Source organism: Ailuropoda melanoleuca, chromosome 8 (genome assembly GCF_002007445.2).
Source record: "Ailuropoda melanoleuca isolate Jingjing chromosome 8, ASM200744v2, whole genome shotgun sequence".
Classification (NCBI taxonomy): domain Eukaryota; kingdom Metazoa; phylum Chordata; class Mammalia; order Carnivora; family Ursidae; genus Ailuropoda; species Ailuropoda melanoleuca.
The window spans coordinates 127420129-127444573 of record NC_048225.1 but is presented as its reverse complement, the minus strand read 5'-3'; the positions used below and the strand labels follow the sequence as shown (position 1 = coordinate 127444573).

The window sequence follows — 24445 nt, the reverse complement described above, 5'->3', positions numbered from 1 at the left end:
CCCACAGGGTAGAGGCCATGTGCCTCAGCAGGGCCTTCAAGGCCTTTCTAGACTCCCCACCCCCAGCTTGAGTCCTGAACACACTGGACACTTACATGGTCAGGCTTCTGTCTTTGCAGGTCCCCTTCTTGAAATGTCCCCTCCTCCTTTGCTTTTCCAATTTCTAGGTTGTCCTTCTAGACTGCCTGCAGACATGACCTTCCAGGAAGCAGCTCATGTCTGTGCCCACCCTCGTCCCTGCTCCCATGGGTTCTGCTGCCTTTCCTCCTGGGCCTCTGTGGCCTCTGTACTTCCTAAGGTCACACATTCACCCCAGTGGGAATTCAGTTCCCTCCTAGATGTTGGTCTCCCAACTGGACAGTGGCTCCTGGAGGGAGGGGTCATGTGGTTCATCTCCAAAGCCTGGCTCTCAGTAGGCGTCAATCAGTCTGTGTCCTCACTGTCTGTCTTCTAGGACCCCAGATGGCGTAGACCTGGCCCCTGAGTCCGGGCCGAGAACACCTTCCTCCATCTAGCTTCCCCTCTTTCCAGCTGCTGAGCCAGGCCAGGTCTCCTCATACCAGCGCAGGCGTGCAGGGAGCCCAGCTGTCAGTGTGGCCAGCTGCTGGGCGTGCTGGGGTGCAGACCGGGGTGGGAGGCCTAGGACCTTGGGGCCCAGGGGACGGACTGTGCTGGTGAGGCTCTGACACCCCCAGCCAGGTTAATCATCAATGCCTGGACAGCGCCTCTTTACCTCCATTCTCCATCTGGCTTTTTCAGTTAGGAAAAGATTGAGTAACCCCTCATCTGTCTCTGGTGTTAACCCTGGAGGGCCCAGGCCCAGGCCTTAAAGGGCCTCTTATTGCTTGGGAAACACTCTCTAAACTAACACCACGTTTGAGGGGCAGGGTCCTCTCCTCCCCCACTCCCATCGGTTCCCTCAGGTGTGCTCCATCAGGGCAGGTCACAGGCCATGTCCAAGGACCTGTCCCAACGGAACAGTGCAAGGGGCAGCTGAGCCAAGGGAGACAGGACCTCAGGATCCTGACGACCCTTCCCTGCCCGGCCCTTGCCCCATCTCAGGCCTCAGGCCCAGGCCCTCGCTGCCCTGGTTCCGTACCTGCCAGGGCTGGGGCTTCGAGCTCCGAGCTCCGGGAAAGTGGGGGGGCGCTGAGCCTCGGGCGTGGGCTTGGGCCTGGCTCCAGGGGCGGGGCCTGGCTCCGGGGGCGGGGCCTGGCTCCGGTGGAACCTGCCTGCCCTGCCCGGGCGTTTCTGCCCAGTGCGCCCCGAGTCCGAGCCCGCGCCCGAGCCCGAGCCCGAGCCCGGGACTGGAAGCCCCTGTCCATGGCCGAGTCCCCGCACCGCGCCGCGGGCCGGCGACTGCAGCTGCCTCTGCTGTGCCTCCTCCTCCAGGGCGCCACCGCCATCCTCTTTGCGGTCTTCGTCCGCTACAACCACGAAACCGACGCCGCCCTCTGGCACTGGGGCAACCACAGTAACGCGGACAATGAATTTTACTTTCGCTACCCAAGTGAGTGCGGGCGAGGGTGCGGGGAGCGAAGATCCCAAGGTCCGCGGTGTCACAGGCGTATCTACCCCAGGAAGGCAACCCTCCGGCTCCGAGGAAGGTGCCCCAGATTTATAATAACACCCCTGCACTGGCGTCTGCAGTTCGAGGCGTTGTGCTGCGGGCCACCACGCAGTATCTCACGTAGTCCATGAAGTAGACAAAGTTGGGGAGACCCAGCCGGGAGGGGTTACTGGCTGGTTAAGGTTCTGGCTGTCAGAGCCCAGGGAGCTGAGGTTCAAACCCAGATCTGAGCTTTCATTGCTCCCTGTCTCGCCTCCCAGTTGGCCTAATTGGGCTTTGTACGGCTGTTGCAGAGACTGCCTTTCCAGGGCCTCCACCCTGATCACGGCTGGGGAGGTAGCGAGTGGTGTGCAGAAGGTGCTAATGGCAGGTGTTCGCTCTGAAGGCAGCCACTCAAAACTGGCCCTTCCAGAGTCAGAGAGACAATGACACGACCACTGACCACAGCCACAGAGCAGCAGCCCCCAGCCCTGAGAAGGAACCATGGCAGGGTCATCAGCCCATTTCCTAGGGGAGGAAGCTGAGGCTCAGAGGGCTTGTGACTTGCTCATGATCGCCCATCAGGTGAACCGTAGAGCGGGAGCTAGGACTCAGGCGTCCCAAGCAACACAGCCCACCTGCCTGCTGAGAAGGCCCAGGAACCAGAGGGTTAAGCCCCTGCCCCTGCTGGGGGCAGAGCTTCTCCCTCAAGATTGGGGGCCTCCTCTTGCAGTTCAGGCCCTGGGCAGCTGAGACCAAAGATATCAGGATCTCCAGACTTCATCACTACTGCTGGGCAGGGCTTCTCTCAGCCTCGGTTTTCCCCATCTGGGCAGTGGGGAGAAGAATGGCTCAGTTTGAGAGATGTACATTCAAACAAGGCCCAGAGTGTGAGAGTCTCCTGTAAAACCCCAGGCTGTTATTACCCTGCTTTTCGTATGCTGAGCTGGTGGCAGACTGTCCCCACCTGACCCTCTCCCAGTCCCAACCCCGACACAATGAGGTCCCAATGCTGAGGACATAGAGGGTGAGATGCACCGGGCCTGAGCAAGAAGTGCCAGCCCCCAGCCCCCCAGCAGTCCTCCCTCCAGTGTTTCAGGTCAGCCCTGTCTGCACAAGGTGAGCCATAAAGGCTGGGATGGCAGGCTCCTGGGTCGTGCATTTGCCCAGAGAGGTAGAGGGAAGGAACAGCCCCCAGGCTGAGAGAAGTAAGCTCTTGTCCAAGGGTCTGACCTGGCCGCCTGCCAGGACCCCACATTTTCTTCTCCCATGGGCCTCACTCAAGGCCTCGGTGCCTTGCTTGTCTCAAAGTTCTCCCCGAAACCCCCCAGCCTGTTGCCCCTCTGCTGCAGTGGGGCGCTCTCCTGGGACACGCAGCTCTCCCTGGGCTGCAGTTAGAGGAGCGGAGTGGGGATCCTATCTCTTTGCTGCCCTAGCTTTCTATCCCTGTGGACTTGGGACCCTGGTGTGGGGGAAGGTCGGGGTGGAGGAAAGTGTGAGGTCTCTGGAGCCTGGGGCTTTGATCAGCCGGGTCTTCCCCTGCCCCTGAGTCCAGGGGAAGGGGTCAGGGCCAGAGGGAGGTGTAGCCACCGCCCTTTGGTTCGGGAGATGAAAGGGAGCTCTGCAGCTGGTGTTGAGCTGTGGGACTAACCAGTGCCCAGGACATGGCTGCTCCAGGGGTCTATCTGGCCTGGCTGCAGGAAGGGCCCTCAGAGCCCATCTGGTCCACTCCCCTCAGATGTGGAGAGACAGCCAGAGAGGTCATGGGGCTGCCCAAGATCACACAGCAAGTTAGCCAGGCTAGAGCCAGGTCTCTTGGCTGCCCAGCTGTGGCAGCCCCTCCTGTCCCATGAGGCAAGTCATGGAAAATAAGAAAGAGGAGAAAAGACAGGTTGGCAGGGGACACAGCCGAAACCACGGGAGAGTCTAAGGAAACAGTATAGACGGGCCCTGCGTCGCACGCCTCTGAGACCTTACCGTTGGGGAGAGGGATTTAGGATAGATGGAATCAGGATCTTCTTGGAAGATGTGGGAAGGGGGATGTGACCTCTAGTAGGAGAACACGGCAGGAGGAAGCAGAGTGTGAGAGGACGCGGACTCCCCAGTTCACCACTCCCATTTCTCTACTCCCCACGTTTATAGCCCCACTTTACAGATGAGGAAACCAAGGCTCATGGAGGTTAAGTGGCTTGTCCGTGGTCACACAACCCAGCTTTAACTGTCCCCTTGTTCCTTGTTATTTTGTTCAGGAGCCATTCAATGGGGTGGGGAGGGGCAGTGGGGAAGGAGAGAGGGTAATGGATATCTCTAGAGGACTTTTATCTTCTCTCCAACCAAAGGCGCAGGGGTTTGGGCCACAGCCAATAGAGAGTCTGCAGAATGTTCCCCAGTGAAGATTTCTTAATGTTTAGACTCCAGCTGAAAGGTCAAGGGACTGAGTTTTGATTGAAAACAAACCCAGGGTGGGAGATATAAATATTATTGCCAGTTAACACACGCTCTGGGGCAGTTCCTGCGTGTCAGGGGCACGAGCCCAGCGACCCAGCCGCCTTTGCCGTCCCGCTGTCCTTGGACGAAGGAACAGACATGCCATCCCATTTACTGTTTGCACAAGGAGAAAAGAAGCCAGACAGCGAGGCCTCAAAGAACTTAGGCTGCAGGCTGACTTATAGGTGATGCTTCTCCTTTTCTGTTGGGTTTTAAGATCTGAGAGGGAAGAGAGAGCTGGGTGATTTGGGAGTGCACAGGGCTGGAGAAGTGGCATGGTGTTGGGGACATTTAGCAAGGCCAGTGGACCCCCAGACCCTTACCCCCCTTGGCAGCTGGGGGGGCAGCTGAGAGGCAGACCTCTGCTTCTAGCGCCCACCCAACCCTCTGCCCGGGCGGGGCTCGCGAACTCATTTCCTGTCGGCCCGCACCCAGCACAAAAAAGCAAAAAAGTTTGCTTCTCTCGAAGTTACGGATCACATTCTATGGTTCAATAATACATTTTTGGCCTATCGGTGCTTCTTCAGATGAGACAAAAAGGTGACCGTGATTTTTTTCCTTTATGAACTGCCTCTTTCTACAAGAGCTTTGAGGTCGTTCACAACAAAAACATGACAAGTAGGAGAAAAGAAAAGCAGGGAAGCAGTACGTAAGTCATGAGTTATGGTAGTCAATAACAAGTGCCTCCAGTTGTCCCAGCTGCGATGCCAGTGTGGCTCCGAGCTTCCAGGCGGCCGAGAGAAAAGGGAAATGCGATCAGTGATATGTGTTCTTGTGAGAAGCCGAGAAGACTCCCGCGCGTGGTTCTTTGATTCTTTGACGTCTGTGTTGCACGCTCTGTGAGGGCAGGCACAGTGGCTGCTGCGATGACAGCCGTGTCCTCAGAGCCTGGCGCCCCAGTTCGCAGTGAAGCTCTGTCACGGGAATGCAGGGAAAGCATCTGGGTTCCCTGGGGGAAGTGACATCTGCTAGCGCTAGGTTCCAAGCGAAGTTTCTCCCACGGAGCAATAAAAGGGCAGCTTAGGGTCAGAGCTGACCCTGTTTCTCAAGAGCTTCCTGACACTGCAACTTCTAGCAACGCTCCGGGTATTCCTTCTCTGACATTTCTCACTTAAAGCCGAAGATACAGCGTGGAAGTACTCTAGACAGAGACAGCAGGGCCAGACTGGCTGAGTCGCACCCCTGTTCACGCGGGGTGGGGGAGGGGTACAGAGCAAGGGGTACCGAAGCGAACTGCGGCATGTGTCTCATTTCCAGTTTGCGGCAGGTGATCTGTACCAGCCTCATCTGTCACGCGTACGCACAGAAAACACATGGAGAGGCTCCAGTCTCCCTGCCCAGAAACCTCATTGACACTTAAAAAAATTCAACTAATTCATCTCTAAAACTAACATACTCAGATTATAGAAAGAAACGAATGAAGAAGCAGAACCGTCCTTCCCCGAGCCTCCGTATGGCACAAATCCAGGGGTCACGGTCAGTGCCACGTACCAGCAGCCCCACCCCTCTGTGCCCTTCCTGTCCCCGAGGAAATCTCTGTTCACAATTAGAGCTATTTCCAAAAAAATAAATAAATAAAGCTATTTCATAAATTATTTTTTAAAAATTTAAAATCCTCAATCAGGGCGCCTGGGTGGCTCAGTCGGTGAAGCGTCTGCCTTCGGCTCAGGTCATGATCCCGGGGTCCTGCTTCTCCCTCCGCCTCTGCCATTCCCACCCCCCCACCCCCCATTCGTGATCTCTCTCTCATGCTTTCTTGCTCTCAAATAAATAAATAAATCTTTTTAAAAAGCTAAAATCCTCAAAATGGAAAGGTATAGATTCTGAAGTATGGGGAATGGAGGTGAGACATGGAGGAGGACTTCCCAGCAGAAAGGGAAAACTGGACGAAGCCTGAAGGGGGAGACGATTTGGAGCATGGAGGGGCAGGGACCTTAGCAGGAGAGAGCTCAGGCAGGACTTGCCGCTGGGCGGTGTAGGAGACCCAAGGACAGGCCAGAGAAGAGAGCAGAAGGCTCTGCTCCCTGGCTCCACGGTGGGAACGGCAGGGAGGGTCTGGGTCCCACTGCTCTGAGCCGGCCGGCTCTGCACTGGTGACCCAGGCTGGGAGGCCCCGCCACCACGGGGGAGTTTCAGAGGCTCAGCTCCGGCCTCCAGGCAGCCCTGGCTGGTGAGAGCTGCCCCCCGCCCCCCCCCGCCCCCGGCAGGGCGGCTGATGGGAGGGGTGAAGGCCGGAGCAGCCCCAAATGTCCCCTGCAGGTTTCCAGGACGTGCACGTCATGGTGTTCGTGGGCTTCGGCTTCCTCATGGCCTTCCTGCAGCGCTACGGCTTCAGCAGCCTGGGCTTCACCTTCCTCCTGGCCGCCTTCGCCCTGCAGTGGTCCACGCTCATCCAGGGCTTCTTGCACGCCAGGCACGGGGGCCACATATGTGTTGGCGTGGAGAGGTGGGCAGCGGCGGCCTCCTGGCTCCTCCCCAGCCCTGGTCTAGCCGGGAAGCCCCTGCCCGCCGGTGGGGAGCCAGCCCCAGCCCTGTCCTTCAGTTGCCTCCCTGTCTCCAATGCCTGCCTCTTCCCGCGCTCAGCCCACGCCCATTGCTGTAAGCCCCTTCTTACCCAAGGGCCCTTGGGCAGACGGTAGCTTCCTGGAAAAGGACGGGGTTCAGGATCTGGGTCTCCCGCCCCTCGTGGGCTTTGCTCTGCACGTCGCAGAACCTCCCTGAGACTGCTTTCCTCATCCACGAGCGAGGCCACGGGAGCCCTCCCCACTTACCAGGGAAGGTCCAGAAGCCTAGGCTCAAGGCCTCCTGCCCTGACGCGCCCCCCGGGGCCATCCTCGCCCGCCCCCCTCACCCTTGCAACCCGCCTCCCCAGCATGATCAACGCAGACTTCTGCGCGGGGGCTGTGCTCATCTCCTTCGGCGCCGTCCTGGGCAAGGCCGGGCCGGCTCAGCTGCTGCTCCTGGCCCTGCTGGAGACCGTGCTGTTTGGCGTCAACGAGTTTGTGCTCCTCAGTCTCCTGGGGGTGAGTCGGCTGGGGCTGGGGTGGGGTGGGGACGGTCAGGGCCAGGCCCCGAGCAGGGAGAGCGTGGGGCCGGGGCCGGGGGCTGCCCCTCCAGCTCCAGGCCACCTCTCCAGGTGAAGGACGCAGGAGGCTCCATGACAATCCACACGTTCGGGGCCTACTTCGGGCTGGTCCTCTCGCGGGTGCTCTACCGGCCGCAGCTAGAGAAGAGCAAGCACCGCCAGGGCTCCGTCTACCATTCCGACCTCTTTGCCATGATCGGTGAGGCCTGCGGCTGCGGCAGGGCGGGGCCAGGGAGGACCTCCAGGCCAGGTCTCAGGGTGCTGCCTGTGGTCCTTGGGGTCCTGCTGGGAACTCCCTGCAGAGACCCCCAGCTCTGTGCTCATCGTCGTCAACAGTTTGTTTGACAGGTTCTTGGAACTCAGCCCTGGGGTACACACTACGTGCCCCAGACCCGTTCCTGGGGGGCCTTCCCGGAACAAGTCTAACTGCACCAATCCTTGCTTAAAACCCCTCATCCCTCACCCCAAGTCAGAAGCGAGACTCAGCCTGCCTCAGCCACCCCCCCCACTCTCCCCATCTCCTACCTCCAGGACTCTGCCCCTCACGCTGCCCCCCCCAGGTGGTTTCCCAGAAGCCTCTGCACACCCGGGGTGCGGGGAGAGGTCGTGGGTCAGTCCTGGGAGCAGTCAGGTCTGACCATCACCACCACGTCTCTCTTCCAAGCACGTGCCTCTACCTTGGCTCTGCTCCCCTCTCTGCCTTCGCAAACGAGGCAGGAAAGGAAATGGAGATCTTATTTTTTTATAGGTGGTCCTGAATGATGGCCAAACTGCCTCTTCCTACACTAAAAAGAGAGGCTGGTTTTGTATTTCTTGCTCACCTGCAGGTTGGTGGTGATATGAGGTGGATGTTTTGGCTAGAAGTCCAGGGGCTCCCCCAAGAAGGTGTGCTTCCCCGGGAGGCCTACACCCCAGCTCTCCTCTGTCCCCCTCCTTCCAGGCAGGAAGCCCTGCCTCTTCCTGACTCCTGCTCGCTCCTTGGAGGACACACGTGTAAGCGTGTGAGTGTGCTGGATCCCACAGCAGACCGTGGGGTTGCAGGGAGAAGCGACGTCACACTCCCGAGACCCCTCGGGACAGAGGGACAGTCCCTCAAGCCTCCTTGCCAGGATGGCCCTACCCTATGGGGTCCCCAGCCTTCCCCTCACCTTGTCCCTTGGCTCCGCCCCGCCCTCCGGGACTGGCCTGGGAACCACGGCGCGTAGTCAGGGCACGCACAGGCCATCCGTCCCTCTGGTGCCCCAGAGACGGCGGCCCCTCCCGCTTGCTTGCAGGGGCGCCTCTCCGGGGGGCGGGTGAGGTTTTAAAGCCCGTGATTCCCCTGATACGGATATCAAGCTCCCAGTTTGGTGCCTGACATGTAGCACCCTTTGCCTGTTTTTATTTCCTTTTCTGATGCTTACCAAGAAAATGTCAAGCGTCTGTGGTCCTCCGGCGCTCTTCGTCTCAGTACCATTGAGGGCAGGGCCTGGCGGAGCAGTTAGCGGCTGCCAGGCCATGGGCTGCACACCTGCTACGCGTCACCTCACGTGGCCCCGGCTCGGGGAGGCGTTGGCCCCACGTCGTGAGTGAGGACACGGAGCATGCTGCCTCTCACTCTGCCGGCCTGCCCCCCATTTAGGCACCATCTTCCTGTGGGTCTTCTGGCCCAGCTTCAACTCTGCGCCCACCACGCTGGGGGACGGGCAGCACCGAACAGTCCTCCACACGTACTACTCCCTGACGGCAAGCACCCTCGGCACCTTTGCCTTGTCGGCCCTGGTCGGGGAGCACGGCCGGCTGGATATGGTAGGGGTGAAGGCCTCGGGGAGGCCAAGGGACGGTGTGGGGGAGGAGGGGGTCTGACAGCCAGCAAGGCCCGTTTTCCAGGGGAACAGGACGAGGCACAGGCCTGGGGCCAGGATGCGCGGGGTCCTCACAGGAGGAGACCACGGACAGCAGGAGAGCTAGAGATCAGAGGGCAGAAGGACTTCCAGAAGCAGGAGATGCCGCCATGGTGGACGGGGTGGGGCTGGGATGGGTGTGCGATCTGGAAGGGCCTCCCGTGCCCCCCTCCCCTGTGCTCCCCCAGGTCCACATCCAGAACGCCGTGCTGGCCGGAGGGGTTGTGGTGGGGACAGCAGGTGAAATGATGCTGACGCCCTTTGGGGCCCTGGCAGCTGGCTTCCTGGCTGGGTCGGTCTCCACGCTGGGGTACAAGTTCTTCACGGTATAGACACCTCCCGGGCCCTGGTCAGAGCTGGGGGCCCTCAGCGCCCTTCCTCCCACCTTTCCAACAGCCCGGGAGGGAGGGCCACTCAAAACCCATGACTCGTGTCCTGTCCTCCAGCCCATTCTTGAGGCGAAATTCAAAGTCCAAGACACATGTGGTGTCCACAACCTCCATGGGATGCCTGGGGTCCTGGGAGCCCTCCTGGGGGTCCTCGTGGCTGGGCTGGCCACCCACGAAGCTTATGGAGAAGGGTGAGTCCTCCCCATCCCTGACCCTCCCCGAGGTCATTATCCCCCCGAAGTGACCTCACTCACTCTCTTCCTCCTTCCAACACAAAAAGCAGTGTCTATTTTCATTCATTTATTCATGAATAACGGCGGGAAGAGATAATGACCCTTAGGGTCAGTTTTGCACATCAGGGGTCAGAGGAGAGGGCAGGCAAAAGTGATCCTCAGACCGAGTCTTGAAAAGCGTTTGGGTGTCTGCGGGCACATGGGGGTGAAAGGGTGTTTTGGGCTCCCTTGAGTTCCTTTGGCCACTGCATGAGGCAGCGCGATGCCCTGGTGCCCTGACCCTGTGCTCCAGCCCCGTGTCCCCACCACCCCCTCTCCCTGCAGCCTGGACAGCGTGTTTCCGCTCATAGCCGCGGGCCAGCGCACTGCCAGCTCCCAGGCCATGCACCAACTCTTCGGGCTGTTGGTCACACTGATGTTTGCTTCTGTGGGTGGGGGCCTCGGAGGTGAGTGACCTTGGCTGGGGGTGGGGGGCTGGCAGGAGCTCCCCAGGACGTAGAAGACAGAGGAGGGGTGTCCTCTGGGGGAAAGGGCCACTGGATCCCATCCCCCTGACATTCATTTGCTCACATAATTATTGAGCACCTGCTGTGTGCCAGGTGTGGGGTGGGGTTGTAGAGTTCAGGGGTAACCGCTTCCAGAAGTGGGCACCTGTTCTCCTCTGGTGCCCAGAGGAGATGGGGAGCGGCTAGGGGCTGACTTGGGTCCCTCTCCAGTTCTGTGGCTTCCCTGTACTGCCCCCTCTGCCCACAAGAGGGCAGCCCGACCTCAGGCTGAGGCCCTGAAGGGGCCGCTGAGCCCTGGTTGGGCAGTGAATGGGGTGGGGGTGGGGGGGGGGACACGATACACAGATCCTCCCACAGAGGCAGACTGCTCACTGATGCCCGGTCAGACAGTCCTTCCCGATGTCTGGCCTTGCTCCTCGTGGCCTTCAAAATAAAACCTATGATTCGGTGTCCCACCCCTCCCTGCTCTCCCCACCCCCCCGTCCCGCCCCGAGATTCTCCTTCCCAAACAAGGTTCGGTTCCTTCCCTCATTTAATCCTTATTTACTCAATAAACACTTTCTGCACCCCTCCTGGGGAGGGGGCCACAACAGCTCAGGAGCCGTGCAGCGTCACAGCTGGGTCCATGACCATCTGTAGGAATGAGTAGGCACTGGACTTCGCGGGGCCCTGCTTCCTTCACGCTGACCTGAGGGTCAGGTCCAGATTGCAGGACTGCGGTGGGTGCCCAGGAAGGGCCTTTCGGAGCCCTTGGCACAGGGTCTGGTGCACAATAGGTGCTCGCTGAATCCAGCTGTGATTTGTCTGTGGCAGGCGTACTGTGGAGACCTCGTGTCTCCCAGCCCCTCACACACCCTCCCCTACCACCACCAGGGATCCTGCTGAGGCTGCCCTTCCTGGACTCCCCTCCAGACTCCCAGTGCTACGAGGACCAGGTCTACTGGGAGGTGAGCGTGCCTGCAGCCCCTCAGACCCGAGCCCTCCCTTCGTTCCTCACCTGCCTCTTTCCTTCCTGCCTGCTCCTTTCCTCTGGAGGACTCCAGCGCCCTGGAGGTGCCCCTTCACCTGTTCCCCCACCCCTGCCCTCCAGGTGCCTGGGGAGCTTGAGGATGAAGCCCAGGGCCCTCTGCGGGTGGAGGAGCCAGTCACCCAGGCCTAACCTGCTTCCGGGCCTCGAGAGAGGATGCTCTCCTTTTAGAGGCTGGTGACCGGCTGCCGTATGGAAGCTCTTTTCTAGCTCCTGTCCCTCCTGCTGCAAGACAGGCTGAGTGTCTGCGGCACTAGGGACAGGGCGGTGCAAGGTGGGGAATGGGGGAGGCCGCACCTGGCAGAGGCCGGGGGACAACTCAGAGCACCCCCGCCCGCCACCCCTTGGCCTGTTTAGTGAGGCCCCCGACGCGGCAGAGTCACAGTGAAGTGTGTGCCAGGCTGGCAGTCAGGCGATAAACACCATCCGCACCAAGGACTCTGACTCCTTATTTGTGCACTGGGAATGTGGGGAGCTCCCTCTGGCTCTAAGACACAATGTTGGAAGCTCGGGTGGGCTCGGGTGGGGAGGACCTCAGTGCCAACAAGCTCCCGCCTCCCTGGGCATATGGCGCTCCCTCTAGGATTTCGAGTTCCACCAGGTGGGTGCCCAGCCTGGGCTTGCTTGCCTCTAGGGACAGGGAGCTCATTCTCTTCCAGAAAGTCTGTCTGCCCCGGGACCCCACTCCTGACTCGGGCGGATGCCTGCGGGGCTGGGAAGGGAAGGAGGGAATTCTTGGCCACTGAGTCCCTGGAAGTAGCCAGCAGCCAGGCACCCCTTCTGCACCCTCCTCCCCCCCACCGCGCGAGTGTGAGGCGGGGGGACTGGGAGGGTCCCCAAGTGGCGGCGGAAGTGGAGGCAGGCCGCTGGCCGCCTGACGTCTCATGACCACCAGAGGGCGCTCCAGCCCCAGCGCAGGAACCCGCGGCCCGGACCCTCCGTCCTCTCCCGGGAACCGGCGTCTTTCCCGGGTGCTTCTGCTCTGCTTGCCAGCATTCGTGCCCTGGGTCTGTGTTGAGTTCCAGCCCTCCTGTATGTCAGGCGGGTTCTAGGGCTTCAGATCTCGTGCAACAGAGAAGCACCCCTCCAGGAGGCTGGAGAGCTGGGACCCGTCCACCCTGACCTGGCCTTCCTCCAGGCAGGAGCCGGGCTGGACCACAGACCTCTCTCTCCCTCAAGACCAACAGCCATTCAGACCTAGGGACCCAAGGGGATGGGGTTCGTGGGGCCTGGCGCTGGGTCAGGGGCAGAGAGCGCCCCCAGTGGGCTTCGTCCTCACTGTAGATGGGGGGACCGAGTATGGCTGCAGAAGGAGACCAAGCACAGAACTGAAGGGAAGGGGAGGAACACGGAGGGCCCTGAGGCACAAGTGCTCCAGGGGACCCATCCCTGCCCACGGGGGCCCATCAGCGTCCTCCTTCCTCCACGGAGCCCCCCATGGCTAGCTGGGGTGGGCGTCTTGTGGGGAGGCCCCTGAGCTGGGGCAGGAGGATGACTGCCCAGATGGCAGTAGGGTCCCCTGTCCTGTCAGCCCCTGTGGGGAGGGAGGGGGCTTGGGGAAGAGTCGAGGCCACATCCCCTCTCCACCCCGTGGGGCCTCAGCTCCCAGCCCTGAACTGGTCCAGGTCCAGCCACTGAACTGGAACCCCCCAGCAGTCCTCAAAGGGACCTGAAAACCTGTCAGGAAAGAGGCTCAGCGAAAGGGCGAGCCCCTCGTGCCCTGGCTCAGTCTGGGCAGAATTTCTGGGCGCTGCTGCCAGCATTTCCCACGGGTTCCTTCTTGATCATGGTCACATCTCCTCCAGGCTTGAAAACATGCTCCAGCCCGGGCTGGCCACTGCTCCCCACTCGGCGGAGGAGGGCTTCCTGGAGGAAGGGACAACTGAGTCCTCTCTCGGGGAAGGAAACTAGCCAGCCTGCTTCCAAGGGAGGAACTGGGGGGTGGCCCACCCAGAGGTCCCTGCGGAAGGAGAGGCAGGGCGGAGACCGCTCCACAACAGTGCCCTGGGACACATAGTTCCAAGCTCCTTCACCCCCACGGAGCTTCCCATGGCCTGGAGACAGTGCCGAGCTTGGGTCAGGGGACTTGGTCCAGGGCTGAGCTTTCCCGAGTCAGATTCCTGGTTTGTCACTGCGTTTCCTCCTCTCCCTCCTGTACTGGGTCCTGAGTGCCAGCAAGCTGCTGGGCACCCCACAGCCTGCGCTGTAATGAAGCAGGCCATCACTTGTGGTTTGGGGATGGGGCAATGGGGGGGATGGGGGCAGGAGGGATGGGAGATGGGAGTGATGGGGGAACAGGGGTGATGGTCCCATCACTGCTGTCAGGCGGGGAGCTCAGCGGGCGTGTCTCGGGAGCCCCTCTTCCATCTTCCCAACAGCCCGGCTCAGCACCACTGGTCCCCCACACGGTGGCCCATCCATTCAGGCTGGGTCAACAGGCTGACAATGAGCAGGTCAAGGAGATGGCAGGGACAGGGCCCAAGGGGGCTCTTTCCTCACCCCTTTAGGACAATGAGGCCTCTGCCCCTAAGGGACAGCCCCTCTGATCACCACCATTATGACTCTCAATGCAGGACAATCAGATGCTTGTCCACTCATGAACTCTGTCCAGCCCCAGCTCCCGAGTTCTGGGGACAATGATGGACGAGGACACGGGGCCCTCGCTCTCCTCCAGGCCCCCACTGGTGGGGGGAGACAGGCCGCACTGAGGTCAGTGTGGAGGCCCACAGAGCCAGGGCATTGAGGGAAGGGTTTCTGGAAGTGGCCACCGTGTTGGCTTCGCATAACTCTGTGTCAGCGNGCAGGAGGGGGGTGAGAGGATGGGGGGGATGGGAGATGGGAGTGATGGGGGAACAGGGGTGATGGTCCCATCACTGCTGTCAGGCGGGGAGCTCAGCGGGCGTGTCTCGGGAGCCCCTCTTCCATCTTCCCAACAGCCCGGCTCAGCACCACTGGTCCCCCACACGGTGGCCCATCCATTCAGGCTGGGTCAACAGGCTGACAATGAGCAGGTCAAGGAGATGGCAGGGACAGGGCCCAAGGGGGCTCTTTCCTCACCCCTTTAGGACAATGAGGCCTCTGCCCCTAAGGGACAGCCCCTCTGATCACCACCATTATGACTCTCAATGCAGGACAATCAGATGCTTGTCCACTCATGAACTCTGTCCAGCCCCAGCTCCCGAGTTCTGGGGACAATGATGGACGAGGACACGGGGCCCTCGCTCTCCTCCAGGCCCCCACTGGTGGGGGGAGACAGGCCGCACTGAGGTCAGTGTGGAGGCCCACAGAGCCAGGGCATTGAGGGAAGGGTTTCTGGAAGTGGCCACCGTGTTGGCTTCGCATAACTCTGTGTCAGCGGCAAGGGGGTTTGCCACAGGAACATCGGCACCGTTCCCCGGTGCCTCCGGGCCTGTGTGGCCTCCGGGCCTGTGCCGCCACGGCTCCTCTGACCTCTGGAGGACCTGGCCTGAACTGTGCAGCCTGGGAAAGGCCTGAGCTGCGCCATTGGGATTCACATCACGGTGCGGGGCACCGGCTCAGGGAGGAATTAGACACGGCGTGGGTGTCCAAAGTGGGGGTCGTGGCTGTACTGGGGCAGACGGACTCGGCGGGCGCCCCGCCTCACCCCGTTATTTCTCTCCCACCGTCAGGACCCCTACCCGCCGCCTCCCAGCTCTGCGCCCCGGCCCCTTTGTCTGGCCCTGCTGCCCGCCCCGCGCCCTGGCCCGTGCGCCGCCACCACCAACGCAGGCCGGCGGGAACAATGCGGGCCAATGTCTCGGACAGGCGAGCCGGCTATGCAAATGCCACCGGCCTGTGAGAATTCCCCTCCGCCGGCTTCCACCGCCTGAAAGGGGCCGGCAGCCACTGCATAGGGATGAGCTGTCGTCCCAGAGCCCTGGGACAGAGTGCCATTGTCTCCACAGCACTGTCTGATCGCCAGCCTCGGCCCAAGGCAGAGGTGACCCAAACCTGTCCCCTCCATACCTACTCCTTGCCCCAAAGAGGCTTGACGTGGGGGTCTTTGTGGTGGGCCCCCAGCATCCTTCCCCTGCTCACTAGCTTGGCCTGCAGGGGTTTTCTTTCCCTGGGGGGCTACACCTGGCCCCGTGGGTGCCGTTCTTCCCACTCTCCCTTCCTGTCCTCTCTTCCCATCTCCATCCATTTTCTCACATCATGGTGACCAGTGGACTCGGACAGGTGTTTCTGGAGCTGATTCCTTTCCAGAGCCCCGAGAAGAACGCTCATGGTTTCTCCAAAGCAGGTTACTGGAAAGAGACACACCCCCAGGGGTCCTCTCTGACCAGTGAGCCGCAGGCCTAGTGGAGGCCTCCCTTCCTGCCTCCTTCTGCTGTCTGCCGCAGTTAGGGGCCCTGTCTGGCCTGAGAGAAAGGCTCACCATGGCAGGACCAAATGAAACCTCTCCAAGGACAGAGGCGCAGTTCCCTCCCACCAGTGAAAGACGTGCGCCCTCTACCCCCAGCCCAGGGGCCTGTGTCCAGCTAACGCATGGAACTGGTCAAACCCTGGATTGAAATGCTCAGATCATGGGGGCGCCTGGCTGACTCAGACTCTCAATCACAGGGTCCTGAGTTCGAACCCCACGTGGGGTATAGAGTGTACTTATACAAATACTCAGACAGTGGGCAAGGGAGCTCTGTGCTGGGAACACAGTCCACCCTGATGAGGAGCCTGGAGCCCTGCTCCTGGGTGCGTGGAGGCTGAGCTCCAGTGCACGGGCTTGAGGCTGGACCAGGTACAGGGCCTGAGTCTGCCTTTCCGGAACCTCTATGAAGATTCACGATCGAGGGCAGGTGCCACTCTGGTGAGAAGCTCCTTTGGAACTGGTGCTGGGCCCTTGAAACTGTGGTACGTCTGGGACTCCTCAGGCTCTCAGGGCAGACTCGGTCAGGGCAATACCAAAAGGAGAGCTGTCCCGGGGAAACCCAGGCCTCCGGGGCCAGGAAGGTGGGAGAGGGCTGGATGGGGGAGGAAGAAGGTGCTGGTGGAGGGTCCTACCGCTGCCTCCTAGGCCTGTTTTTCTCTGGGCTGGCCCAGCGTCCCTCTCTGATGCAGCTCTTCCCTTCTGTCCCCCGGCTTCCCTGGGGGTGCAGACCCACTGTGCACAGCAGCCTCATCCTGGGGGGGCTCCTGGGCTGGAGTCTGGGATGCTATTAGATAGGAGGAGACTCAGGGTCAGGGGACCAGGGCTGGGAGCTGAGGGCTTTCAGGGGGCCTGGGGGCAGACAGAAGTCTGGCTGCTTCCCTGGCTCCCACCCTTGGAGGCGGGCAGCTCCTCGCCCAGCTGCTCTCTTGTCCGGGTCTCCGGTCCAACCCAGAATCCCTCCAGAGCATTCTGACCTGGGCTGCCCAGCCTCATGGAAACTCCTCTCGCCACCTCAGGAAGAAGGCACATCTCCACACGTGGCCAGAGCCCCACCGGCCCGAACCCCAGAGCACACCTTCCCTCCCATGAGGGCATTTGCAGATGGCACTCTTGCTTTGGGCAGTCCTCGGAAGAGGAGTGACCGGAGCTCCCCGCCCTGAAGCGGCCCTCTCCCCTCAGCTTGGACTTTGGGGCTCCCCGGGCCTGCTCGGCCGGTCTTTGGGGCCCCAGGCAGGCCCCGCTTGGCTGGGAGGCTGAGAGAGGAAGTGGCTTTGTTGTGCCTGGGCATCGCCTGGGTTCTGAAACTCGCTTTTCCCACCCTGCTCTTCTTGGCAGGAGAGCCCTCAGCTGGAGCGGCTGCCCCCCCTCCAGTGTCCCCTCCTTCCCTGCTCATACTATCCACGTCCTCCGTCTCCCCAGAGCAAGGAATGTGGCTCCAGGACACTGGGGGCTTGTTCCCAATCCCCTTCTAGCTCATTTCACTCAGGCTTTTATAGACTCTCCGAAGTCCCACGGGCTGCTGTCTGGCCCTGGCTCTGAAGACGCAGACAGAGGTCTCCCCTCCTCCCCGCAATTCCTCACGCTTCCTTTTGTCCCAACGCCCTCTGAGGAGGCTGCGCCACGGGGGGCCAAGGAGCCCCGGTGTGGGAGCTGGCGGAGGGCAGGGTCCCCCTTCTCCCCGGCTCTGCAGCCGCGCCGGCAGGCTTCCGCCGAGCCGGACCCCGCGTGGTTCGCGGTGCCTGCCAGCCACCTGCCCTGCGGCCGCCCTTCTGTCCACGCCCTGCGAGCCCTGATCATCGGTGGAATTAGCACCGGGCTTCTTGCTGGCAGTTGCTAATTAAGACCATTAATAAACGCGCTTACTGATGCCATGGCGGGCCACCGCCGCCAACGCCCACCTCCCACACCAGGGCTCACGGCTCAGGGGGCTGCGGGCTGGCTCCATCTTGGGCTGCTCGTGTCACTGCCGCGACCCTGCCTGAGGCCCTTCGAGCAGGTGTTCGTGGGCACAGAGGCTTGGAGGGGGTTAGCTGGGCCTTCCAGAGAAGTTGGAGGGGCAACCTTCCCTCCAGGGATCCCCAGGACTGGAACCGGGGAGGCCACTGTGCGTGAGAGAAATGAACGGTGTGAGCCACGTGATGCCGGCACCCTTCTTCCCCAGAACATTCGGGGGTGGCTTGGGATGGAGGCACAAAGACTCTAACAGCTAACGTGTACACGGAGGCCTCTGCGCCCCAGCAGCCCACGGCCCTCGGCCTCCCCGTTTGCCTTATACCAGGTGGCACAGTATTTGAGTTTCTCCTCCTGTGGCTAGGGGACCATCTCCGTGAGACAGTGAGACTCGTGAAAGCGGGTGACGTGCTGGAGTGGGAGGTCTACCAGGTGCCCGGCCTTCGGGAACGTCCATACATGAAAGCCAGCCGTCTCTTCAGGGGAGGTCCCGAACCCCTCCAGATAGCCTGAGGCCCGCCTCCTCTGTAGACCCCTCTCACAGGGTGTTGTAACAGGCTGTTCACCCGTTCACCCCACATGGACTGTGGGTGGCTTGAGGACAGCGCCCACCGGGCCCTCTGCAGAGGGACAGCCGGGTCTTCCTGCCTCATTCTCTCCCTCCGACCTCCAGCCTCGGCCACCGGCGCAGGACAGGCCCAGTCAGGGGGAGGAGAGCCTGCTGAGCCCTCAGCCAGCACTCAGGGCAGGTGGAAGGTGGCCTGGCCGGCAGGGCTGGTGCCCCTCTAGCCGGCCTGGCCTCAGCACCCCCTCCCTGGGCACTCATGCCCTGAGAAGTGGCCCAAGAAGGCCCAGGAGAGCTTGGGAAGAGACCCTCCCCCACACACCTGCTTCCCCCCATTCTTCGCCACTCGGACGTCAATGTCTTGACTTTTTCCTATAGCTTTTGAAGGAAGGGTCCACCAAGACTTTAGTCTGCCCCAACTTAGAAGAAAAGAGGGGGAAAAAGTCCTGAAAACAAAACCCCTACAACAACCTTAAAGTAGGAGAGATTGGCTGGAAGGCTTTTAATCCCTTAATCCCTCTCAGATGGGCCTTGAGACGCTAATGATTTTCCTAATTATTCCCTCCCATTTTCCCATCGCTGTGTAAGGGCTTTCGAGAGGAGTGAAATTCTGAGCAAGGGGGTTAGAATGAATGGCGGGCCCACCTCCCCCAAATCAAGCCCTGAGTCCAGGCGGCTGGAGAGGTGGGGGAAGGGCCAGGAGTGCTCCAGCTGGGGACTGGGGCTCCCCTGCTACTGGGACAATGCGGCGGTGGAGTCGGGCTGCCTGAGAGGGCCAGGTGTGGGGCTGGGGTCCCCTCAGTGTGAATGGCCCATTATCCTGCCTAAAGGATGGGAGTTGAGGGTCTCTTTATGTCCCCTAGGAAAGGCCCCTCTGGGTGATAATCACCCTGGGAGGGAGGTGGAGGTGGTGATAAGGGTCTTTAAAGGGGACCAAGCCTCTTCAGAGAACAGTGGCCATTCAGGCTCCAGGCTCCCCTTGTCTCCAGCAGCCTGGGATCCTGTGGCCCATCATGGGGGGGTGGGGTGAGGGGCGGACCACGAATGTGGCCGAGCTGGGTTCAGCCTCCTCCCCATCCCTGTGGCCTGCTAGCCAGGGGTAGCCTCGTGCAGGAGACCTCCCCTACACCTCTGTCCCGACACCCCCCCCTTGGGTGTCTCAGGGGCCTTGTCTCACCTGCACTGAGCCACTGAGTGTCTCTGGGGCAGACATGCCTGAGAGCGGACCCTGGGCCTGCTGGTGACTGCACTTTAATGACACCCTCTCAGGGTTACGCACTCCACGCCTCCAGGCTCCCTGTGGGATAAGGAACCAGCTCCCTTTCACTGACGGCAAAACTGAGGATCTGAGCCCTTAGGACACTCGTGAAATGCGACCCAGTCAGCAACCAAGCTGAGACTGGAGCCTCTTTTCACACCCCAGGCCCAGGGCTCCGGGCTCAGGCTGTCCCTCTGTCCGGAATGCCCACCTGCCCGGTGGCCACTTGGCTGCCTCCCACGGCCCTGCTGTCTTGGCTCAAAGCACACCCTCCCTGAAGGGAGAGGTATGGGATTCGCCTCAAAACCTCACCTCTGAGCCTAACCTGGGAGATGTGGGGGCAGCAGACGGGGCGCGGCCCGAGCAGGAGGCCAGAGCCGGGGCTCCTCGCACGGGCCTGCGCAGTTCCGTGTTTCTGTACAATTTTTCACAAGACAGAGTTGAACAAAATCTGGCCTTCCCTAAGCACCTTATTCGAAATTGCGGTTCACCTCCTGACCCCGGCCCTCCCTGTCCCTCCCTTTTTCCTGCCCTATTTTTCTCCGGATTGTTTGTGACCAGCTGACGCGGGATGTATCTCACTTATTCGTTTGGGTTCTTGTGAGTCTCCCGCCCTGGCCGCACAAGGCCTGAGCTGCTGGGGTCTGGGTGCGCCAGCCAGGCCCCCCACCCCATTATGACCCGGGTTTGCATCTGAAGGCTCTTGGCCCCGCTGAGGCAAAGAAAGGGCGGCCTGTCGGCTTGGGTTTCTGGCCCGCGGGGTCCTTGAGCACCTGGAGCCACAGCCGGAGGGTCCTTCCTGGCGCCCCCCAGCCTGGGCAAAGCCCCCAAGTATCCCATTATGCACATTCACTTCCCACTTTGTTGGGCCTTTTGTCAGTGGGCCTGGGAGTGTGAGGGTCTATTACCACAGGCCTCATTATTCCTGGCCCGAGCAATAATGAGGGGTCCCCTCCACAGGCTTGCGCACTGCTCAGGGTCCCTCCCATTTAATAACGGCAATGACAGCAGCCGCTAGGAGCCCGTCGGGCTGTGCGGTGCCAGGCACTTTACATCCATTATGGCAGTCAACCCTCCGCCGCTCTGGCAGAGAGCTACCGTTCATAGCCCCATTTTCCAGACGAGAGCGCCAAGGCTCCGATTAGACCTTTAACCTCAGCGCGCCTTCCCGGGAGAGGAAGGGCGGGGATGCGCCCAGGCCCTGGACAGAACACAGATGTGCAGAGAGGGCAAGTGGGCCCATGGCAGGCTGGCAGGGCCCACACCGGCCAGGCCGCAGGGATGGGGGGCAGGCAGCATGCCCTCAGCGGCCGTACGGGAGCCACCAGGCCACCACTGTCCCCTCACAGGGCCAGTGCCAGCTCAGGCAGCCCGTGCACGCGGAGCTAGTGAGAATCCAGGCCCTGCCCTCAACACCAGCTGGCTAGGGAGGGGTGCTGCTGCTCTAGGGATGGTCCTGAAAGGCCCTGGGGGACCTGGGCGGAGCACGGGGCACACTGACCAGGCCCAGGCGCCCGGGGTGGGGTGGGGGGGAAGTAGGCGGAGGCCAGAGGAAGGGAGAGGCAGACAGAGGATCCGAAATCCCACTCTTGAATCCCGAACAAGGCGTCTCAGGCTTTGCTTATGCTCTGGCCTTTGGGGTGAAACGCTATCCTTCCCCAGCCTTTAAAAAAGATGCAATAATTAATATTTTAAATTTGTTTCTGAGTAATTCCTTCACTACATTTGGAGGCACAAAAGGGTAACCTATACAGCACAGAGTTTCCCTCGTGCCTCAGTCTCCACCCCAGGTCCCGTCGCAGAGACAAACACATCCCTGGTTGCTCTGGACCCTCCCAGAGCTACTCCGGGTCAGGCCCTTCAGTTTCTAGAAGTAAACACCGACCCTGTGTTTCCCCGAGTGTGTGTAACACCCTCTCAGCCGGAGATAACCCTTCCCTGAGGGGAGCCCGGGGATGCAGGGGAGATGAAGACCTCTCAGAAGGGCAGAAAAGGAGCAGAGGGGGGCTCCTGGGTGGCTCAGTCTTTAAGCGTCTGCCTTCAGCTCAGGTCATGATCCCGGGGTCCTGGGATCCATCCCTCATCGGGCTCCCTGCTCAGCAGGAAGCCTGCTTCTCCCTGTCTCTCTGCCCCTCTCCCCTGCTCGCGCTCTGTTCTCTCTCTCTCTCTCTCTCAAATAAATAAAGTCTTAAAAAATTAAAAAGAAACGGAAGTGCTGGCTCTCCTGGAAGTGGAACAGTGTGTGCAAGGGCTCAGCCCTGTGATACCTTCTCTGTGTCCAGGTTTCTTTGTGCATGAAAGTCAGGGGAGGAGGCTGGGCCCCCCTAGCGGGGCTTTGGGGGCTGCAACCTGCACACTTGGACCCTCAGCCCGGGGTCTCTCCGAGTCTGGAGAGGGTTTGTCCCTTCCTAGAAAGGACGGGTCTGAAGGGAGCCGCCCCTGGTCGGTGGGACCCCCAGCTCCAGAGTCTCGTCCGGAGGGGGACGCGGCTTTACTGTGGTTGTGAGGGATATATCCGTGTGTCAGTATTTCGTACAATGCTTGATGCGGAGTCCGCCCTAACCGTCCCGTCTTCATGGCTCCTCTCTGTCGGGACCTCAGCACACTCTTTGCTCATCCCGGGCCAGAAAACCCTTCTCCGGCCCCCGAGGCCCCGTGATGCTGCTTCACCTTGGGTCCTCAGGGAAGGCAGCGGGGAGCCTCTGCGGTGTGACCTCCGGAGCTGGGGTGTTCAAGGTGAGGCCCCATCCCTCCTGGCCCGTGCACTCCGCCTCTTCCCACACCCGCTCATTAGAGCCCAGCTACAGGGCGGCCGTAAGGCGGCAATTAGATCGTTAGCACCAGCCCCAACCCACCTGCTCGGTCTGCAAACGCGTTTTAATTGTAATCCCTTAATCTCCCTCAGATGGCTAGCGAGGCTGGCTCTAGGGCTTTTGCCCCAACAGCCCCTTCACCCCCCTCCACTTCCCCCAATTAAGGGGTCCTCCAGGCAGAGAGCGCCTTTCCCAGGCCTGGGAGGAGAAACACCCCGCCCTGTCTCCCTGGCCCCAGACAGCGGGCTGGCCCACCTGAAGTCCCCATAGGTGTAGCTGAACCCCTCGGGCTGCCTGCCTCCTGCCCTGGCTGCTCTGTGCTCAGGGGAGCCACCCCCTGGACCCTTCACAATGACGTTGACTTTCCTGTCTGCTGGGCCCTGCCCCCTGGCCCAGGCCAGCCGTCTCCTCTGCATTCCACGCAGGAGCCCTGGGCTCGGGCTGCTGGTGGAGCCCAGGACCCTGACCGGCTGCATCCCAGGGGCGGCCCGCAGTGACCTCCGGCTGACCTCCGCAGAGCACGGCCTTGCCCCCCAGCCTCATGCCCACTGCGGGTCTGGCACCCTCGGCTGCAGAGGGGCTGGCAGAACATTGGGCCGGCCTCTGTGCCTGAGCCTTGAGCAGAACAGAGACAGGAGGAGGGACAAGATGACCCAGCATGGGGCCCAGTCTGAAGCTGAGCCTGGACGAAGCTCTTTCCTGGGAAAGTTCTGTCACTAATTGACTTGCAAATGCCTTGTTTGTCCCCAGATTCATAATTAGTGCTAAGGATTTCTAGAGCCCCGTCCTGAAGGGGCTTTTTTGGGGCAGCCTGCCCCTCTCCCCTCTCTGAGGTCGGCTGGGCTGGGGGTGGGCAGAGACGGGCACCGGTGCCCAGCTGCCGCCCGGCGTTCCCACGGCTCTGCTGCCAGTGTGTGAAAGGGGAGGTGCGGGAGGCGCTGGGGCTGGGGCTCCCCGCCATCCTTCGGCCGGGACCTGGGCCAAAGCCCTGCGGCTCCAGGAAACGGCAGAGCTGGGGAGTGGGCAGTGGCGGCGGGTGGGGGCCGGCTGGCACCCCCAGGAAGGAGAGGCCAGCCGGTGCCGGGGGCTGGTGTTGGTGGAGCCTCGGGGAGATGAACAGGCCAACAAGGGGCCTCTCTTCCCCGCAGCTTCCCCACAAAGGCCTTGGCTACACCACTGGATGTGGGGGGCCAGGGGCCACCGGAGGAAGAGGAGAGGCTATTCTCAGAGACACCCTCACTCCCGGCCTCTGCACTCCCAGGAAGGGGCCCTGGGCTGGGAGCCCAGTGTCCCGGGTGGGTTCAGGCCCAGCTGGGACTTGGATCTCGAGGGAGGAGGGCAACCCTCCCAATCTCCTGGCCTCAGTTTCCCCCATTGCGTTATCCCTGGCATCCTTCCCCAACCCGATGCCCTCTCCTGGTATCTGCCCTCTCTCCAGCTCCCAACAGCCCACCCCACCCTCTTTTGCCAATTCCCAGTAATTCCCAGCCAGCGCCCCTCGCCCAGGCCCAGCCCCTGACCCTGAACATCTTTCAGCCTTCCTCAGGGCAGGAGGAGCTGTTCGGGGCTTGGGGGGGCAGTGTCTGCCTGCCCGGAATGGGTTCGAAGGTTCGAAGCTGAGGCTGCCTGCCCGGAGCTGGACAGGCCAGGGCCCCGCCATTTGCAAACAGGGGGCCCTGGACCTGTCCATCAGCCTGGGGGGGCCCCTGTCTGTGCAAGGCCACAGGGCAATCTGAGGAGCCTGGCGGACCCAGGGGGCCTGGCCTCCAAGTTCTTTCTCTTGCTGCCTCGCTCCCAGCTTTCTGTTGGCCTGCCTGCTCCCCTCTGGCTGTGTTCTGTCATAGTTCGGCCCCAACTTTTTTGCCTGGCTCGCCCCACCGCCCCTCTACATTCCCCGTTTCTCCTCCAGCTCCTTTCCCAGAATGGCCCATTTTCCTTGGGTAAGTCCTTCCCGAAGTCTAACCTTCTGTGGCAGGTTGCCTGTCCCCAGCCTGGCCTCTTCCCAGGCTGCCCTGCAGCTGGGGCCCTGAGGGAAGGGGGTGGGATGGGCTCTATGGTAACCCTGAGAAGAGAATGCCCTTTCTCCTCATCTGCATACAGACGGTCTCATCTGCATACAGACAGGCCTCATCTGCATATGCTCAGTGGGACTCTGAGAGCACATTCCGAAGTGGCCCGCCTGGCCCCTCCCAGCCCAGTGCTGGCATCCCTGTCAAGGGAGGGCCCCTACCCCTCCGGCCCCCGCCACCCCCCATCTGGGTCTGGGTCTTTCTGCTTCCAAAAGGCAGCCCGCCCTCTGCGGTTCCTCTCGCA

At 61.3% G+C, this 24445-nt stretch overlaps 1 protein-coding gene across 1 annotated transcript; it reads left to right on the top strand.

Moving 5' to 3' along the window:
• Positions 1-1244: 1244 nt before the first annotated feature.
• On the top strand, positions 1245-11589 carry RHBG (Rh family B glycoprotein). Its single transcript, XM_002926944.4, has 10 exons — positions 1245-1510; positions 6296-6482; positions 6909-7059; positions 7173-7320; positions 8743-8909; positions 9193-9330; positions 9451-9584; positions 9951-10072; positions 11006-11079; positions 11223-11589. The coding sequence occupies exons 1-10, from the start codon at positions 1324-1326 to the stop codon at positions 11289-11291; spliced, it is 1377 nt and encodes a 458-aa protein (XP_002926990.1). The 5' UTR covers positions 1245-1323; the 3' UTR covers positions 11292-11589.
• The last annotated feature ends 12856 nt before the right edge of the window (positions 11590-24445 follow it).

Excerpts from the sequence above, each read along its gene's own strand:
- RHBG (XM_002926944.4), top strand. The coding sequence starts at position 1,324 with ATGGCCGAGTCCCCGCACCGCGCCGCGGGCCGGCGACTGCAGCTGCCT. Across the intron at positions 1,511-6,295 it reads ATTTTACTTTCGCTACCCAA|GTTTCCAGGACGTGCACGTC; the intron begins GTGAGTGCGGGC and ends TGTCCCCTGCAG. Across the intron at positions 7,060-7,172 it reads TGCTCCTCAGTCTCCTGGGG|GTGAAGGACGCAGGAGGCTC; the intron begins GTGAGTCGGCTG and ends CCACCTCTCCAG.